General features: G+C 38.7%; 1 protein-coding gene across 3 annotated transcripts in view; it reads left to right on the top strand.

Annotated features, from left to right (window-relative positions):
* Positions 1 to 19,596, top strand: part of INPP5F (inositol polyphosphate-5-phosphatase F) — a 102,716-nt gene that overhangs the window by 41,108 nt on the left and 42,012 nt on the right. For 2 of the 3 annotated variants that reach the window (XM_055247182.2, XM_055247191.2), the window contains exon 3: positions 15,537 to 15,673. The exons of the other annotated variant lie outside the window; for it this stretch is intronic. In XM_055247182.2, coding sequence (XP_055103157.2) covers positions 15,537 to 15,673 — 137 coding nt within the window. The remainder of the gene's footprint in view (positions 1 to 15,536; positions 15,674 to 19,596) is intronic. 3 annotated transcript variants of the gene reach the window in all.

The raw sequence follows: 19,596 nt of genomic DNA, 5'->3' as shown, positions 1-19,596 counted from the left end.
AAAAGCAGCCAAAGAAAAAAATACACATTAAATTCAAAGGCATGTAGTAAGCATTGATAGAAACAATGGAAGCCAGAAGACAATGGAATGACATCGTCAAAGTGCCTGTCCAGAATTTTATACCTTCAGAAATTAAAAATAAAGACATTTTGAGACAAATAAAAACTGAGAGAATTTGTCACCAGCAGTCTCTGCATTAAAAGAAATACTAGAGAGAGCTGGGCACAGTGGCTCATACCTGTAATCCCAGGATTTTGGGAGGCCAAGGCGGGCGGATCACCTGAGGTCAGGAGTTCAAGACTAGCCTGGTCCGACATGGTAAAACCCTGTCTCTACTAAAAATATGAAAATTAGCCAGGCGTGGTGGTGGGAGCCTGTAATTCCAGCTACTCGGGAGGCTGAGGCAGGAGAATTGCCTAGACCTGGGAGGTGAGCTGAGATCGTGCCACTGCACTCCAGCCTGGGCAACAGAGCAAGGCTCTGTCTCCAGAAAAAACAAACAAACAAAAAAAAACTAGAGAGATTTTCAGGCAAAAGGAAAATGATTCCAGATGGGAACATGGAGGGGTAGGAAGAAATGAAGATCAATGGAAAGGGGAAATAGTAAATTTAAGTGAATTTGTCATCATATATGGGGCTTAACTTTAAATGTAGAATTAAAATACACAACAATAATAGTAACAATGGGGAGTTAAAGGAGTTGGTATTCTAAGTCCTTTCACCATCCAGCAGCTGGAAAAGTACAAATTTACATTAGGCTTTTGTAAATTAGGGTTCGTGTTTTCCCCTACAGTGTAACCACTAACAGAATTATAAAATATTGTAAAAAGCTCATAAAGGGGAAAAGCAGAATAATAATGATTTAAAAACTTAATCCAAAAGAAGGCAAGAAAAGGTATGTATGGAACAAGTGGGACAAATAGTAAGATGATAGTTTGATTCCTAAATATGTCAGTGATTACATAACAAATGAGTAGACTTCATGCTTCAATTAAAAACTAAAGATGTTTATACTAGAAAAACAATAAAATCCATATACATGCTTGCTTTCGAGACAAATGCCTTAGAGGTATGAATACATAAAGTAAAAGCATAGAAACTGTGTGAACATTAGCCTGATGAAAACTGGTGTCACTGTGCTAATATCAAAGTAGACTTTAAGGTGAGAAGTAGAGAGAGAGAATCATTTCAAAAATAACAAAATGTTCAAGTCACCAGAAAGATAGAACAGTTTGAAATTTGTATGCACCTAAGTATAACCTTAAAGCCAACTATAAATATATATAAAAAGCAGCGAGTCATTTGGCTTACATTTTTTAGTTTAGACTGTCAATTTGAAATGACAGAGGAACGTGAGTATTCTGTTGGCAATGTGACAGAGAAGAAAGGAAAGGCGAGCAGACTTTTCCCTTTTTCAGATTATCTTTTTCCTTCTTTACCAACATGTCTCCATCCTCTAATGTATCCAGTGCAAATATAGACTCTTCTGTGGAGCTTTGAGCATAATCTGCAGAAGTCCTTCAAGAAATATTTGTATTTGAATATTATGCTACAAAAGACTTTGGAGTATATAGGATGCACCTCTGTCTTTGGGTTAATATTTGTTGGTATGTCAATATAATTATAAGTTCTTGTCAAGTGTGGTGGCACACACCTGTAGTCCCAGCTAGTAGAGGGCTAAGGTGGATCACTTGGGCCCAGGAGTTCTGGGCTGGAGTGAGCTGGGCTGGAGTGAGCTATGCTGATTGGGTGTCTGCACTAAGTTTGACATCAAATATGGCAGCTCTTGGGAGGGGAGACGACCAGGTTGCCTAAGGAGGAGTGAACTGGCCCAGATCAGAAATGGGGCCGGGCGCGGTGGCTCACGCTTGTAATCCCAGCACTTTGGGAGGCCGAAGCGGGCGGATCACGAGGTCAGGAGATCGAGACCACGGTGAAACCCCGTCTCTACTAAAAATACAAAAAATTAGCCGGCCGTGGTGGTGGGCACCTGTAGTCCCAGCTACTCGGAGAGGCTGAGGCAGGAGAATGGCGTGAACCCGGGAGGCGGAGCTTACAGTGAGCCGAGATTGCGCCACTGCACTCCAGCCTGGGTGACAGAGCGAGACTCCGTCTCAAAAAAAAAAAAAAAAAAAAAAAAAAAAAAAAAAAAAAAAAAAAGAAATGGAGCAGGTCAGAACTCCCATGCTGTGATCAGTAGTGGGGTCGCGCCTGTGAATAGCCACTGCGCCCCAGCCTGGCCAATGTAAGATCCTGTCTCTTAAAAGGGAGAGAAAGAAAAGGAAAAAAATTATGAATTCTCCTGTGGTAGCTCCTCAAGTTATAATTGCACAAGCATATGAGTGTTTAGGCTGATGGGTGCTCTCTGTTTCACCATTTCCCAGCCTCTCTGTGACTGTTCCAGTGGACCTAGGAAAGGTAATCTTTGCATCAGGAATGTAGTGTGCAGTATTAGAGCATACTAAAGGAAGTAAGCACCTGAGACTCATTAGTAAATGCACCTTCTCTTCCTTTTTACCTTTGTTCCTCACATGAATGTTTATAGAGAGAAATTGGAAAGTGTCCAAAAGAGCAGTGAAAATAGAACCTACAAAGTAAATTATGGTTGTATGCTATGAACATAAGTCATTTTAAGTTCTCAAGTAAAATTTAAAAGGACTAGAATGGTAACTGGTTACTTTCCATTTCTCCTGTTCTCCTTATGTGAGAGAACTAAGAAAGCAGGGTTTGGATTAGGTTTAAAGAATTTCCATGGAGTGGGGAATAGTGTTCAAAGAGAACTTCAGTTTTATCTGTAATGTTTAAACTTTCAAAAAATGGGATATATTAATATATTCCCTATATGATGTTAATAAAAATAAAAATGATTGCTGGACATGCATTGGTGGATTAAATGTATATCTTTTCTATATGTCAATAGGATGGTTAGCCATGTCTAGAAATACGTAGTTGCAGTACCCCTTAGAGGTAAGGTCATGAGTAGGAAGTCGGTTAATTTTAAAAATTTTATTTATATTTATTTACTTTTTGAGACAGTGTCTCACTATGCTGCCCAGGCTGGTCTCAAACTCCTGAGCTCCAGTGATGCTCCTACCTAAGCCTCCTGAGTAGCTGGGACTGCAGGCACACGCCACTGGAGCTGGCAATGATGTTTAATTTTTTGTGTTAACTTGACTGGGAAGGGGTGCTCAGAAAGCTGGTACAAAATGATTTCTGGTCATGTGTGTGAGGGTGTTTCCAGAAGATACTTGGCGTTTGAGTTGGTGGACCTAGCAAAGAAGACCCATTCTCACCAGTGTAGGTGAGCATCATCCCATCTGTTGAGGGCGGGAACAGAACCAAAAAGGAAGTATGAATTCACTGTGTTTGAGCCAGGGCATCCATCTTCTCCTGCTCTTGGACATCAGAGCTCCTGGTTCTCAAGCTTTCGGACTCAGATTGGGGCTGAAACCATCAGCCTCCCAGTTCTCGGGCCTTCGGACTTGGACAGGGACTTTTACCATTGACTCCTCTGGACTTGGACTGAATTACACCACAGGCTTTTCTGGTTCTCCAGCTTGCAGATGGCAGATTGTGGGACTTTTTGGCTTCTATAGTCACATGAGCAATTCCAATAATAAATCTCCTCTTATTTATATATCCTCTTAGTTCTATTTCTCCAGAGAACCGTAATGCAGGAGAAAAAAATTTTTTTCTAAAGTGGTATGAAAATCTTTATCCTACAGTTGCTCATCTCCTTTTAAGTGAGTCACTTTCCAAGTCAAGCAATTGAATCTTTTCCAGGACTATTGTTTTAGCTTGCCCTACTGGTCATGCTTTTCAAGATAATCACTTCCTAATCAGTTTTTTTTTATCTTGCTGAGGAAGTCAGGTTTCGTTGTCTCTCTTTTCCTGGAAGTGGCAAGGTTACAAAATTGACTTTTTCCCCCTATTGTAATATGTTTAAAAAGTTGGAAAGAAATCATTATGCCATCAGATCTTGCTAGATTCTATTTTTTTTTTTTTATTCCTTGTTATACCTTGTATATCCTGATCTCAAGATGGCAGCTTTAATTGAACCAAGTTTCTTTTCCTGGTGGGTAACAAATAAATACATAGCCTGCTTTGGTGCTTTTAAAAATTGTATTGTGAAATTAGGCCTAATGGATAATAGGATTGCCAAACAGTAGTGATGCTGTACTTTTACATTTGTCTTGTTTTAATTCTAAGTATAAAAAGTAGAGATCATTTAACCCTGTAGCTGAATATGCACATTCCTGCCGGACATCTCAGGCTTTTATGTGGCAGTGGTGTTGTATTTTGTTTCACCTAAGGCAAAATAATTACAGGAATAGAGATTGCTGTTATTTTTCTTTTGTTTGTTTTATTTTCTAAAGTGAGTGTTTTTCTTTTGTTTGTTTTATTTTCTAAAGTGAGTGTTTTTGCTTGGAAATAGCTCAGTGTTCAGTTCATAATTTTTCTTTTCATTGTGATAATTTTGATTATTCCCTTGAACACTATTTCAGACAGCTACGTCTTTTCACTAGTGTTGATACATTTCAAGAATTAATAGGCTGTCCTATCCTAACCTCCATTTTTGGCAGAAAGTATGCTTTTAGTTTTTTATCCTCTTCTTAAGACTCCTAACAAGTTCTTTTGTTCTTCAGAAGGAGCTTTAAAAAAAAAAAAAAAAAAAAAAAAAAAAAAACTTGAGATTTAATTTACATACCATAAAATTAACCCTTTTAAAGTGTGCAGTTAAGTGGTTTTTAGTAGATTTGCAAGGTTATGCAACAGTTACCACTTTCTAATTCCAGAACATTTTCAGCATCCAAGAATGAAACCTCTCAGATGGCCAGTTATTTCTCAATACCCCTACACCCAGCTCCTGGCAACCACTAACCTCAGCTCCTAATCTACCTTCTGTCTCTAGGGATTTTCCTGTTCTCAATATTTCACATAAATGAAGTCATATAATATGTGGACCTTTGTGATTGTTTTTTTTCACTTAGCACAATGTTTTTAAGGATTGTCCATGTTGAAACACGTATCAGCACTTCGAATAATATTCCCTTGTATAGACAGACTATGTTTTGTCTGTTCCTTCATCCGTTGATGGACGTTTGGGTTGTTTCCGCAGAAGGAGCTTTTTTTTAAAATTTAAATTTTTAGGTAGTACAGGTGCATGGTTTAACAATGTAAATAGTAGTAAAAGGTATTCAGCAAAGCCTCCCTCACTCCCCTGTCCCTATCTGCCCTATTTCCACTGCTTCATCCAACCTAGCACCATCATTATTAGTTTCTTGTGAATCCTCTGAGAGTTTCTTTGTGCATTTACAAACAAATACAATTATTATGCTTACAGTCTTCATTTTCCCAGCCTTCCCAAGTCTATAGACTACATTTCTAGGAGAGGAACAGATTGGATAAAGCATGTACACAGTTTGAATTTTGATGCATCTCCAACACTAAGTATTACCTTTAACAAAGAGATTTCTTTTTGACAGTCTGATAGAAAGTGATCTTCCTATTGTAATTTATTTGATTATTGCTGAGCTTAATTATATTTTTAATGTTTATCATCCGTACTCCATAAAGTATGGATTTATATATGTATATATATATATGTGTATATATATATGTGTGTATATATGTATATATATGTGTATATATATGTATATGTATGTGTATATATATATGTGTATATATATATATATATATATATATATATATTTTTTTTTTTTTTTTTTTTTTTGAGACGGAGTCTCACTCTGTTGCCCAGGCTGGAGTGCAGTGGCGCGATCTCGGCTCACTGCAAGCTCTGCCTCCCGGGTTCACATGCAATTCTCCTGCCTCAGCCTCCCTAGTAGCTGGGACTACAGGTGCCTGCCACCATGCTGGGCTATTTTTTTGTATTTTTTAGTAGAGACAGGGTTTTACCATGTTAGCCAGGAAGGTCTCGATCTCCTGACCTCGTGATCTGCCTACCTCGGCCCCCAAAGTGCTGGGATTACAGGTGTGAGCCACTGCACCTGACCCATCTTTTTTTTACTTTACATTGGGGACATTACCTTTTTCTTTTCTACAGATTTTATTGAGGAACTATTGCCCAAGTGGAAAAGAAACCTCAGTCCAGGATTGTGCTCAATTCCAGATATAGTAAGGACAAGTGGGGATTTACAGCAAAGGAGTGTGGTAGGAATCTGTGGATGGAAAATTACTGAGAGGAAACCTATTACCTTTTTCTTGTTGGTTGATACAGCTCTTTCTATTTCATAAATACTAACCTTTAGCATGCCATGTGTTGCAAATAATTTCCTGTTTGTCATTTGCTTTTCATTTTGTTCATAGTGTGATTTACCACCCAGGTATGTTTCATTTTTAATGTAATCAAGCCTGTTCATTTTATGACTTCTGGATTATGTATCATGCTTCCAAAGGTCCTTCTGCTCTGAGATGATAAAGAATCTGCTATATTTTGTTTTGTTTATATTTTTAGCAATTAGCTCATCTACAATTAATTTGGGGGCATGGCTTGCAGTGAGAATTTAACTTTTTTTTCGTGTGGAGAACCAATTATTTCAACATTGTTTTAATTTTTTTTTTTTTTTTTGAGATGGAATCTCGCCCTGTAGCCCAGGCTGGACTGCAGTGGCGCAATCTTGGCTCACCACAACCTCCACCTCCCAGGTCCCGGTTCAAGCAATTCTCCTGCCTCAGCCTCCCGAGTAGCTGGGATTATAGGCACGCACCACCATGCCCAGCTAATTTTTGTATTTTTAATAGAGATGGAGTTTCACTATGTTGGCCAGGATGGTCTTGAATTCATGACCTCGTGATCCACTTGCCTTGGCCTCCCAAAGTGCTGGGATTACGGGTGTGAGCCACTGCGCCCAGCCTAATTTTTAAAAATTATTATCTTTTTTGAAACAGCGTCTTAACTCTGTTGCCCAGGATGGAGTGCAGTGTCTTGAACTCAGCTTACTGCAACCTTTGCCTCCTGGGGTCAAGCGATTCTCCCACGTCAGCCTCCTGAGTAGCTGGGACTACAGATGTGTGCCACCATGCCTTGCTAATTTTTGTGTTTTTTGTAGAGACAGGGTCTCGCTGTGTTGCCCAGGCTAGTCTCAAACTCCTGGACTCAAGCAGTCCACCCACCCTGGCCTCCCAAAGTGCTGGGATTACAGACATAAGCCACCTCTCCCAGCCTGTTTTTCAAATTTTAGTCTCGGGGAACATGTGCAGGTTTGTTATATGAGTATATTGCATGATGCTGAGGTTTGGTCTTCTGTTGATCCTGTCACTCAAATAGTGAACATACTACCCAATAGACGGTTTTCTAACCCTTGCTTCCTTCCCACCATCCCCTGTTTTGGAATCTCCAGTGTTTATTGTTTCCATTTATTGAGACACCATTTTTTTCCCTTCTTTATCATCATTTACGAGATGCTTATTTTTACATAGGTCATGTCTGGCTTCTCTATTCTAGTGATTCATTTATCTATTCCTTTACCTAGTATCAAGTTTTAATTACCATGCTTTTTTTTATCCCCCACCTGCTCTGTCTCCAATGTTGGGTTTCACTCTGTCCCCCATGCTGGAGTACAGTGATGCAATCATAGCTCACTGACAACTTCTTGAACTTCTGAGCTCAATCAGTCCTCTTGCCTCAGCCTCTGAAGCAGCTGGAATTACAGGTGCAAGCCACCACGCCTGGCGTTACCATAGTTCTGCCTAGGAAGACAAGTAGTCTCAATTTCTTTTCAAAATTTTTACTGGATATTTTTACACATTTAGTCTTTCAAGTGAAATTTAAAATATATTTAAATTTCCTGGCTGGGCTCAGTGGCTCATGCCTATAATCCCAGCACTTTGGGAGGCTGAGGTGGGCAGATCACAAGGTCAAGAGATTGAGACCATCCTGGCTACATGGTGAAACCCCGTCTCTACTAAAAATACAAAAATTAGCTGGGCGTGGTGGCGTGCGCCTGTAGTCCCAGCTACCCGGGAGGCTGAGGCGGGAGAATTGCTTGAACCCGGGAGGCGGAAGTTGCAGTGAGCCGAGATCACGCCACTGTACTCCAGCCTGGCGACAGAGGGAGACTCCGTCTCCAAAAAAAAAAGAAAAAAAAAAAACTCCCTAGAAGTCCCATTAGAATTTTGACTGAAATTGCATTAAATTTCTATATTAATTTGAGAGATACCAACAAGTTTGAAATATTGAACCTGTGCATCCAGGCTCATGGTGCTTTCATGTATTTATTTTCTGTATGCTCTAAATGAAAGTTCTCTGGTGCTTTTCATGTAGATATTAGACCTTTCTTTTGTTCATTCATTTGGTCGTTTTGTTTTTTTTCTTTCTTTCTTTCTTGAGACTGGGCCTGGCTATTTTGCCCAGGCTGATCTTGAACCCCTGGGCTCAAGCAATCCCTCTGCCTTGGCCTCCCAAAGTGCTGGAAGTACCACTCCCGACCTAGACATTTCTTAATTGGAATTAGTCCCAGAAACTTGATTGCTCCTGTTGCTAATGTTATAATACCTTTTTTCTATTACATATGGAAGTGGGCTATATTAATGCTTTTTTGTATGTTTTTACTTATATGTGGCCACATCAGTGGACTCCCATCTATTAATATATTATTGGTTTCTCAAGGTCTGAAAAACTTTGCTAAATATATAATATTCCATTTCTTTACAATATGTACAGTTAGTTTTTAACCTTTTATATTACATCTAGAGTCCATGCTTTTTCCATGAGGTTGAGGTTTAGCAAATGAAAAACATACAGCATATAGTAAAGGCTCGATGTTAGTTTTTTTCCTCACTGTTTCAGTCTAACACATAGATCAAAAAATAAAAAAAACGAAGTAAAATTTGTAAGGAAATAGATATCTACACGTTATAATCTAAGTTATCTACCTTAATTTCTCTGTTCTTTGGAAAATGGTATGATGATAGGTGGTTGGAATTTTTCTTCACTCAAATTCTCTTTAGGTTTCCTTAGGGGCAAAAATCAAATCAAAGTAAAATTTTATATATTTGATTATACTAGAATCTAAAATTTTTTTGCCATTTATTTCTGGAAGAAACTGGATTATCAAATATAATTATTTTTTCTTTTTTTGAGGCAGCGTCTCTCATTCTGTTGCCCAGGCTGGAGTGCAGTGGCGCGATCATGGCTCACTGCAGCCTCGACATCTCTGAGCTCAGGTGATCCTTCCACTCTCAGCCTGCTGAGTAGCTGGAACTACAGGGTTGCTCCACTATGCTTGGCTAATTTTTAAATTTTTTTTTTTTTTTTTTTTGTAGAGACAGGGTTTCCCCATGTTGCCCAGGCTGGTCTTGAACTCCTGGGCTGAAGCGATCCACCTGCGTTGGCCTCCCAGAGTGCTGGAATTACAAGCATGGGCCACCGTGCCCAGCCTCAAATAGAATTCTAACTCAGGTTTTTAACCCAAAGCCCATGGGGTTTCTTCTTTACTTTCTAGATTTGGAATTCTTTAAAATTAAAAGACAAGTACAGAGTCATTGGAAAAAAAAAAAAGTTGAATGTCATAGAAGACTGAGTTATGCATTGATAACTGCTGGGCCTAGGTGCTGGGTGGATTTGGTTTGATTATATTACTCTCTCTACTTTTATGTATGTTTGAAGATGTCTAAAAGGGAAGTTTTAAAAAAATCCTATTGGCCAGTTGCAAGCCTGGGGCACATTATTTGAATGTTTTTTAGTTTTTCAACTATAGATTGGAAATGGAATCTATTAGAAGGGTGTAGTGGTATTAAAAATATAGACAATATAGACATAATTATCTTGTGATACCTATAGTAGATGTTCAATAAACATTAATTCTTAGGAATAACATCATGAATTATACAAATTATTAATCCTCATAGCCATTCTCTGAAGTAGGCAGTTTTATCCCAGTTTTCATATGAGAAAACTGAGAACTGGAGCAGTTAAGTATTATGCTTTGAAGTATACAAGAAGCAAATGATTGAGCTAAAATTTGAGTCCAATTTCTGACCTCAAAGTCTAGGACACTTGAAGCCTCCTTGAAAAAGGAAGGCTACTATTGACAAAGCTTTGTTTCTGTTACATTATATTTTCTCAGATTTAATCTTCATCATAACTGCAAGGCATATTGAATATCTGTAACCTTTTAAAAAGAAGCACATAGATTTTTCACATTTTTGTATATGAGTAGTTAACTCTAAAAAAATGTGTATTTTATTTTAAAATGTATTTGAATGTGTAAGTTGAGTTTAAGTATTGGCAATACCAGTGTTTTTCTGGGAAAAAAGATGCCTCTTGGTTTTCCAGGTGAGTTTGTATATGAGATAAAACCTGTGTTTGAAAGTTAAAAATTTTATATTTTTGGTACTATACCTTTAGATGGTTTATTGGAAAGATACTATATTTGATAATATGCATTGTGCTTTTGTTACTGAATTTATTAAAATCATAATTTGTAATGTTGATATGAAATGAATCCAGAGCAAATCGGGGCAAGAAGATATAAACTAGGAAGGGCCTTCTTCTGTGTGTGTGTGTGTGTGTGTGTGTGTGTGTGTGTGTGTCACACAGAGAGAGAGAGAGAGAAAGAAAGAGAGGTCCTTAAGTTATAAAGATTTCTTTTTTTTTTTTTTTTTTTTTTGAGACATGGTCTTGCTCTGTCATCCAGGCTGGAGTACAGTGATCCAGTCATAGCTCACTGCAGCCTTGAACTCCTGGGCCCAAATGATCCTCCCACCTCAGCCTCCTGAGTAGCTGAGACTACAGGCGTGTACCCCCATGCCCAGATAACTTTTGTATCTTTTGCAGAGATGGGGTTTCACTGTGTTGCCCAGGCTGGTTTCAAACTTCTGGGCTCAAGCAATCCACCCGCCTCAGCTTCCCAGAGTGCTGGGATTACAGGCATGAGCCACCGCACCTGGCCTCGGCTAATTTTTAAAAACAATATTTATAGGGCTGGGGTCTTGCTATGTTGCCAAGCTGTTTTTGAAATCCTGGCCTTGAGTAATCCTCCCTCTTCAGCCCCCCAAAGTGCTGGGATTACAGGGGTGACCCACCATGCCTGGCCCAATTCTAAATTGTTCACTATAAGATAGAAATGGCCAGGCACAGTGGCACACGCCTGTAATCCCAAGCACTTTGAGAGGCCAAGTCGGGCAGATCACAAGGTCAGGAGTTCGAGACCAGCCTGGCCAATATGGTGAAACCCCATCCCTACTAAAAAAGAAAAAAACAACACAAAAAACCACAAAAATTAGCCAGGCATGGTGGTGGGTGCCTGTAGTCCCAGCTACTCGGGAGGCTGAGGCAGGAGAATTGCTTAAACCTGGGAGGCGGAGGTTGCATTGAGCCGAGATTGCACCACTGCACTCCCGCCTGGCAAGAGCACGAGACTCTGTCTCAAAATAAATAAATAAATAAAATAAAATAAGATAGAAATTATTCCTGTGAGGTTAAGAGACCTATTGTAAAGATTTCTTTTTATTCAACAAAATTTATTGACATTGAACAGTTTATTATCTGTTATGTGCTTTTTAAGAAGATTTACATGTTAGGTTTGTTACCAAGCACCTAAAGGGTAATGTTTCACATAACACCTACAAGATGCTTGGTAATGTCTGTTCATGCCTGATGAATTTCCTGGCACATGGTGGGTCTTCAGTTAATGTTTAATGATAATAGGGAAATGGCCTATAAAAGCCTTAAAACTTTGGAGTAAATTTCCACCCTACTTTATGAGGAATTATGAAATGTTTCCAAACTTTTGCATTTATGAAACGCTTAAAGCATATCTCCAAAGCACCATTTCTAACATGAAAGTTGATCAATACTTGGGGAATAAATGGGGGAAATGAAAATATTATATATCCTTTTTATTTTTATTATTATTATTTATTATTATTATTATTTTTTTTGAGGCAGGGTCTCATTCTCTCACCCAGGCTGGTGTTCAGTGGCGCCGTTTTGGCTCACTGCAACCTCTGCCTTCCGAGTTCAAGCAATTCTCTTGCCTCAGCCTCCCGAGTAGCGGGGATTACATACCTGCACCACCATGCCCGGCTAATTTTTGTATTTTTAGTAGAGACAGAATTTTGCCATGTTGGCCAGGCTGGTCTGGAACTCCTGGCCTCATATGATCTGCCCACCTTGGCCTCCCAAAGTGCTAGGATTATAGGTGTGAGCCACTGCGCCCAGCCTGTATATCCTTTAAAAAAATTGTTTTATATGGGAAATATATGGTGTTATTTTTCTATAATAAATTCCTGAAACACAATTTCAGTAATTTTTGGTTTGGGGTCTAATTGGGGAGTATTTTTTTAATGGTGTAGTCTCATAAACCGAAAAATTGCTTTTGCGTGCTGTCTTTCATAGACTGTTTTTTGTTTAATTAAAAATCTCTTGTGAGAAGTAGAAATTTGGATTGGAAAGATTGGGTGTTTGCTTCTTTCTGTCTTGTATTTATTAAAGGTTTCTTTAGGTTGTTTTACCATTTTCCTTCCATTCTCCTCAATATATTTAGTTCTCTGTTCAATCCTAGTGTACACACAAAGTAGTTAGAGAATTACCAACCCATACTCTTCTGAAAAATAAATTTAGTAACCAGAGTGCAGTAGTGCATACGGTTCTTTTTGTCTTTATTTTTACCAAATAGTTTTCTGAAGTTACTTCGGTTAGTTTTTTCTTGTCTATCTCCTACAGTTTAGTTCTATTCTTAATTTTTAATAGAGTTGGGTTTGCAGTTTGAGGTTCTCCCACATTCTGGTTGATTTGAACTATTTATTTTAAGGGATGTGTGAAACATTACCATTGTTCTAAGAGTCAGAATTCTACTCAGAGACCAGTCATTTGCCAGGGCATACTCAGAGAATTGTCATTTCTCCTTCATCTCTTTTATCCTATTCCCATCCCCCTCTTCTTTCTACCCCGTTTCCACCTATTCTGTGGAGATAACTAATCTCACCGACTTCTGGTTTCGCTCTCCTGCTCTTGTTTTTGTACAAATGGGTGGATACATGTAGTTATGCATCACTTAATGAGAAATGCATTGTTGGACAATTTCATCTAAACATAGAAATGGTACAGTAAAAATACTGTACAAAAGATACGGTATAAAAGATAAGAATGGTACACCTGTATTGGGCATTTACTATGAATGGAACTTGTGGAACCGGAAGTTGCTCTGGATGAGTCAGTGAGTGAATGTGAAGGCCTAGGACATTATCGTACACTACTACAGACTTTATAAACATCATACATGTAGGCAACACTGACTTTATTTTAAAAATTTTTCTTTTTTTAAAAATTTTTTTGTTTTGTTTAGTTATTTTTTTTTTATGAGACGGGATCTTTCCCTGTCACCCAAGCTGGAGTGCAGTGGCATGACCATGGCTCACTGCAGTGTCAACCTCCCAGGCTTAAGCGATCCTCCTACCTCAGCCTCCCAAGTAGCTGGGACTACAGGTGCGTGTCCCAACTCCTGGCTAATTTTTTAATTTTTGGTAAAAATGAGGTCTCCATATGTTACCCAGGCTGGTCTTGAAGTCCTGGGCTCAAACAATCCTCCCACTTTGGCCTCTCAAAGTGCTGGAATTACAGGCATGAATGAGTCTCCATGCCCTGCCAAAATTTTTTCTTTCTTCAATACTAAATCAACTTTAGCTTACTGTAACTTTTTTACTTTATAAACTTTTTAATTTTTTAAAACTTTTTGACTCTTCTGTAATAACACTTAGGTTAAAACACAAACACATTGTACAGCTGTGCAAAAACATTTTCTTTTTACCCTTATTTAACTTTTTTTATAAGTAGGAGTATACTTAAAATAATAGTAAAAAGTATAGTATAGCAAATACATAAACCAGTAACAGTCATTTATTATCATTATCAAGTCTTATGTATATATGTAATTGTATGTTGTATACTTTTCTATCACTAGCAGTGCAGTAGGTTTACACCAGAATCACACAAATGTGTAATATGTCATGCTACATTTATGATGTCACTAAGTGATAGGAATTTTTCAGCTCCATTATAATTTTAAGGGGCCATTACTGCATATGTAGCTCATCATTATGTGGTACGTGACTGTATGTGTAGATATATATCACCTCATATTTTCTTCCTTACATGAAGGGTAGTGCACTCTAGGTATTCTTTTATGCTTTGATTTAATAATATATTTTATTGGCTGGGCACAGTGGCTCACGCCTATAATCCCAGCACTTTGAGAGGCCAAGGCTGGCAGATTGCTTGAGCCCAGCAGTTTGAGACCAGCCTGGGCAACATGGCAAAACCCCATCTCTTAAAAAAAAGTACAAAAATTAGCTGGGTGTGGTGGTGCATGCCTGTGGTCCCAGCTACTTTAGAGGCTGAGGTGGGAGGTTTGCTTGAGCCCAGGAGGCAGAGGCTGCCATGAGCTGTGATTGTGCCACTGCACTCTAGCCTGGGTGACAGAGTGAGACCCAGTCTCAAACAAAACAAAACAAAACAAAACAAAACACATATTTATTATGTTATTATAATATAGCCTTATTATGTACAGTCGGCCCTGTGTATCCATTGAGTTCTGTGTCTGTGGATCTAACCAACCATGCATGGAAAATTTTTGGGAAAAAAAAAGGGATGGTTGCATCTCTACTGGATATGTATAGACTTTTCTTTCTCGGCATTATTGCTTAAACAATACAGTTTAAAAACTGTTTACCATAGCATTTAGATTATATCAGGTATTGTAAGCAATCTAGAGATGATTTCAAGTACATGAGAGGATGTGCATAGGTTATATACAAATACTACACCATTTTACATGAGAGACTTGAGCATCCGTGGACTTTGGTATCCACAGGGGGTCCTGGAGCCGGTCCCCTGCAGATACCGAGGGATGGCTGTATGTTAATAATATATTCAGGTTATCTACTAAATGCATCCAGGAATCCTTCCTTATTAATTTATAGAATACTTTTTTGTTTTTTTACAGCTGCATAGTACTCCATTGCATGGATGTGCCATAGTTTATTCAACCACTGTCCTGTATCTGGACATTAGGCTGTTTCCAGTGTTTTGTAATTAAAAAATAGGCTTCAGTGTATATACTTTGATTGTTGAGGTGTACCCTCAGGGTAAATTCCCAAAGGTGGGATCACTGGACTGATTAAAGGTAAGTGCATTTGTTGTATTGTTAGGTATTGCTAAATTTCCTTCCAGAAAAGTTGTATTTGTCATCAGTATTCTCACCTCCACAGCTGTTTTGAGTTTTCGCACAGCCTCACCAGTACATGTGTTGTCATTCTTGTTAATTGTTCCCAATCTGATGGGTGAGCATGGTGTCACAACTGGTTTTAATTTACATTTCTCTAATTATGAGTGAGATTGAACATCTTTTCACATGTTTAAGGGTCATTTTATGTCTTTGTGACATGTTTTACTTTAAAAGTTTATTTTGGATGGACACTTTTTGTTATCGTTGTTAGGTTATTCACCTTCAACTTGTCAGAACAGTAGCACTCTAAAAACGCCAGACTTTATTATGACTCTCCTCTTTCAGATCTTCCATGGTGGCTTATTCTAATTCGCCAGAAAGCATTGGTGGGCAAACTCCCAGGAGATCATGAGGTCTGTAAAGTTACCAAAATTGCTGTGCTCTCACTTTCTGAAATGGAACCTCAGGATCTTGAGCTAGAGGTAGGTGAAATAAAGGGAAGTTATGTGGAAACCTGATATAAATGTAATAGCAAATATGAGGATTTGGTTCAGTAGACCAGAAACTTACATTTGTAGAGCTGGGTAATGTTTTAAAAATAATTTAATCCTAAGATTTTCCAACTTCATTTTAGTAGTGGAACCCTTATCTCAAAATCTATGAACTCTAGTATAGAAGACACATAAAAGCAGGGCCGCCGTGGCTGAAGTAGTGTTGGGGGAATCCCTGGGGCTCTGTCCGCTTGATCTCTCCTGGGAAGCCACCTTCTATTTCTAGGGTGCCCTAGGGCTCTGCACAGTACAGTTTGAAAACTTCTTAGGGAAAAGGAGTGAGTTAAGAAAAGGAGACCTCTTATTATATCCTCTTTTGCTGCATTTCTTGAAGTTTTTCTAAGCATATATTACTGTATTACAATTTACAAAGAAAGTTTTTTAAAAAGAAGAGTCACTCATCTAATGTAATCTCTTTATTTTCCAGAGAAGAGCTCAAGTGCGCAAGTAGAGTGATTTAAGGACGAAATAATGAGATTGCCTAGGGCTAGTGTTTTTTTACCACAAGGTGCTGCCTCCTAGTAGAATTAACCCATGAAAGCATTTATGTCCTGTTTGCTCTCAGTATGGGGATTTGACGCCTAGGAATTGTCATCACTCCGACTGTTTTGTTCACTATGTGATGTGCCAGGCGGGCCCTGTGTATTACATAGATGATAATATTTAGTCCCCAAGACCACCATATGAGGTAGACATTACTACAAATAAAGGCAGCTAGGTGGGTGGCTCCTGTCTTTGACAGGCTGAGGCTGGAGGATTGCTTGAGCTGAGGGGTTCGAGACCAGCCTGGGCGACATAGCCAGACCTTGTCTTGTGGAAAAAAAAAAAAAATTAATGAGTGAATGGATTTCAGAAAACAAAAACAAATAAAGGAGGCCTGGCAAGGGTTAAGTCACACAGCTGGCACAGGTGGGGCCTGGATCTAGACTCAGGCTGCCTGGTCCTGTATAATTCTGCTGAGCTGCTGCCCTGTTACCTGAACAGCAGGTAACAGCAAAGCACACACTACCCCACAACTCAACACATGTTTTTCCATGTAGAGTTCTTGGGGAGGAACTTTGGGGACAGGATTAAATTGCCATAAGAATAAGTAAAAATAAAACCATTTTTATGCTTCAAGTGTCACTGGAAGTTTGACAATCAAATTTTAAGAAACATTAAAATGAATTTAAGCAGACTCTGATATTAATTATTTGTTACAGGAATCGAAAAAAGTTTGAAGTTCTTATTCTCCTTTTATTGGTACTTATGCTAGAACACTATTCACTATTGCTGATCAAGAGACAAAAAACCTAGGTGGCAATTAGGCCTATTAAAAGCAGATGTTTGCAGTTTTTGTTTGCATTTTTTCTGGGTGAAGAGCAGCCAGACTAGCAAAAATCCTATTAGTTTCCTAAGCCAATAAATTTGCTGGCAATGTCTTTTGGATGGTTTTGCTGACACATCGAAAGATCAGGATGGCCTGTTATCACAGACCTTTCCCTTGAGGGTGGGCACCCCTTTGGCCTGGCATTCAGGTTTGAGCACTAAGACTGGGGTCTCTGGCAGTTTGATTTAGAGCCGGGAACCAGCCTGCCCAGCACTTTATCCATCCGCCAGTCATGATTTGCATATTTGGCACTCCCAGTTCTGGGGAAATTAAATGTCACACATCATCCAGAAAAGGTTGGGACCTTTATTAGGCCTTTCAGGGAGGTGGTCTGATGTCCTTCATGGCCACCAATCTGTAACATTTTTGAGACTAGTAGCTGACTATTCAATAAAAAGGGAAAAAACCAAGATGGCTTTAGGAACTAACATTTACATGGAGTCTTTAAGGGCAAAAGTGTGAATATTATCTAAGCTTTAAGAACTTCTTTATTCTTCATACTTTCCCTTTTTTCTCTCTCGATGGTCTAAGGGAAAGAGATTATATTCAAATAAAAAGGAAAGTGAGGTTTCCTTCATTGACCTAATTATTTTTACAGCTGTTGGGCTGTACAGTATAAACTACCGCACTTCTCAGGAGCAGCAAGATGGTGGTTCACTTTAAGAGCTGAATATATGTAACGACTCTTGCTAATTAGGAGTAAAAGTAACTACAGAGAAAGTATTTCCAGGTCCTATCTCAGTGAATAGTTTGGTACACCTTTCTCTCAAAAGATTAAAATTTTAGAAATTTGCACTTTTGTCATTTTTTCTTTCCTTTTAATCCTGTTTTATGGTGAAGGAACTTTGCAACAGTGAACAACAGGAAGGGCAAAGAACCACATGTTGAAAATCACAACTTTATTTTTTAACATGTTAATTTAAATATTGGTATCTATTTCAATTTCCATATAACTCAATTTAAAAGAGTTTTTAGAAGCTTAATCCTTTTTAAATTGTGTTTTTTGGTTATACAGTAAATTGTAAAAGAGAAGAAAAAAAATTCCTCCACTTGGAAATAATTGTTATCAATATTCTACTGAGTTTTGGTGGGTGTTTCCATTTGTGCCTAGGCTCCTTGGAGGGCCAGTGTTACTTTCACATGTTTCAGAATAGTTTTTCTGTTTTGCACTTTTACATATTTCCCTCTAGTCTTATTATTTTTTTAAGAACATAAGAAGACTTTGTTAAACAAAACTACTTATTTCTCCTTAGTATGACTTTCTGATTTGGATGTCTGTGTATCACTTTGAATAATCTGCATTTATTCCAGCAGCATCCTTTAATGTGGTCATTGTTCCCAGATTTGCTAAAGCCTAAGTCTGTGTTCTGTAATTGGAGCAGAAGCAATCTTATTTCAGAGACAGATACTAATAGAATTTCTAGTTTTCTGCCTCTGTTGTCTTTTTATCTCAAATATATGCCTTATTTATTTGCCAATTAAAAAAAATAATTCACATACCATAATTCAAATACCATATAGTTCACCCATTTAAAGTATGTAAGTCAATGGTTTTTAGTGTATTCAGAGTCATGTGGTTATCACCACAATCACTTTTAGAACCTTTCATCATCCTCCGAAAAAACCCCATCTTCGTTAGCAGCCACTCCTCATTTCCTCCCAAACTCTAGCTCCCCAGCACCATGCAACCACTGATCTCCTTTCTGTCTCTATAAATATTTGTCTATTCTGGACATCTCATACAAACGGAATAATACACCACGTGGCCTTTTGTGATGGACTTCTTTCACCTAGCATAGCTTTTAAGGTTCATGCCAGTTGTAGTGTGTAGCAGTACTTTATTCTTCTTTATTGCCAGGTAATTCCTTGTATGAGTATGTCACATTTTATTTATTTGTTCATCAGTTGGTGGACATTTGAGTTGTTTCCACCTTTTAGCTTTTACGAATAATGCTATTATAAGCCATTTTGCATACAAGTTCTTGGTGGTATATTTGTTTTTATCTCTCTTGGGTGTGTACCTAGCAATGGAATTGCTGGGTCATACGGTAACTCTAACCTTTTGTGGAACTGCCAGACTGTTTTTTTTTGTTTTTTTTTTTTTTTTTTTTTGAGACGGAGCCTCACTCTGTCGCCCAGGCTGGAGTGCAGTGGCGCGATCTCGGCTCACTGCAACCTCTGCCTCCCAGGTTCAAACGATTCTCCTGCCTCAGCCTCCCGAGTAGCTGGGACTACAGGTGCATGCCACCACACCCGACTAATTTTTTGTATTTTTAGCAGAGATGGGGTTTCACTGTGTTTGCTTGGTTAGATGGTCTTGATCTCCTGACCTTGTGATCTGCCCGAGAGAGAGAGAGAGAGAGAGAGACTGACTTTGCCTGTAATCTCAGCACTTTGGGGGCGGGGGGCGGCGAGGTGGGAGGATTGCTTAAGGCCAGGAGTTTGAGACCAGCCTGGGCCACATAGCAAGACCCTGTCTCTATGA

The sequence above is a fragment of the Symphalangus syndactylus genome, chromosome 2 (genome assembly GCF_028878055.3).
Source record: "Symphalangus syndactylus isolate Jambi chromosome 2, NHGRI_mSymSyn1-v2.1_pri, whole genome shotgun sequence".
Lineage (NCBI taxonomy): Eukaryota > Metazoa > Chordata > Mammalia > Primates > Hylobatidae > Symphalangus > Symphalangus syndactylus.
Note: the sequence above shows the minus strand (reverse complement) of the source record. Positions and strands in the feature narration are given on the sequence as shown.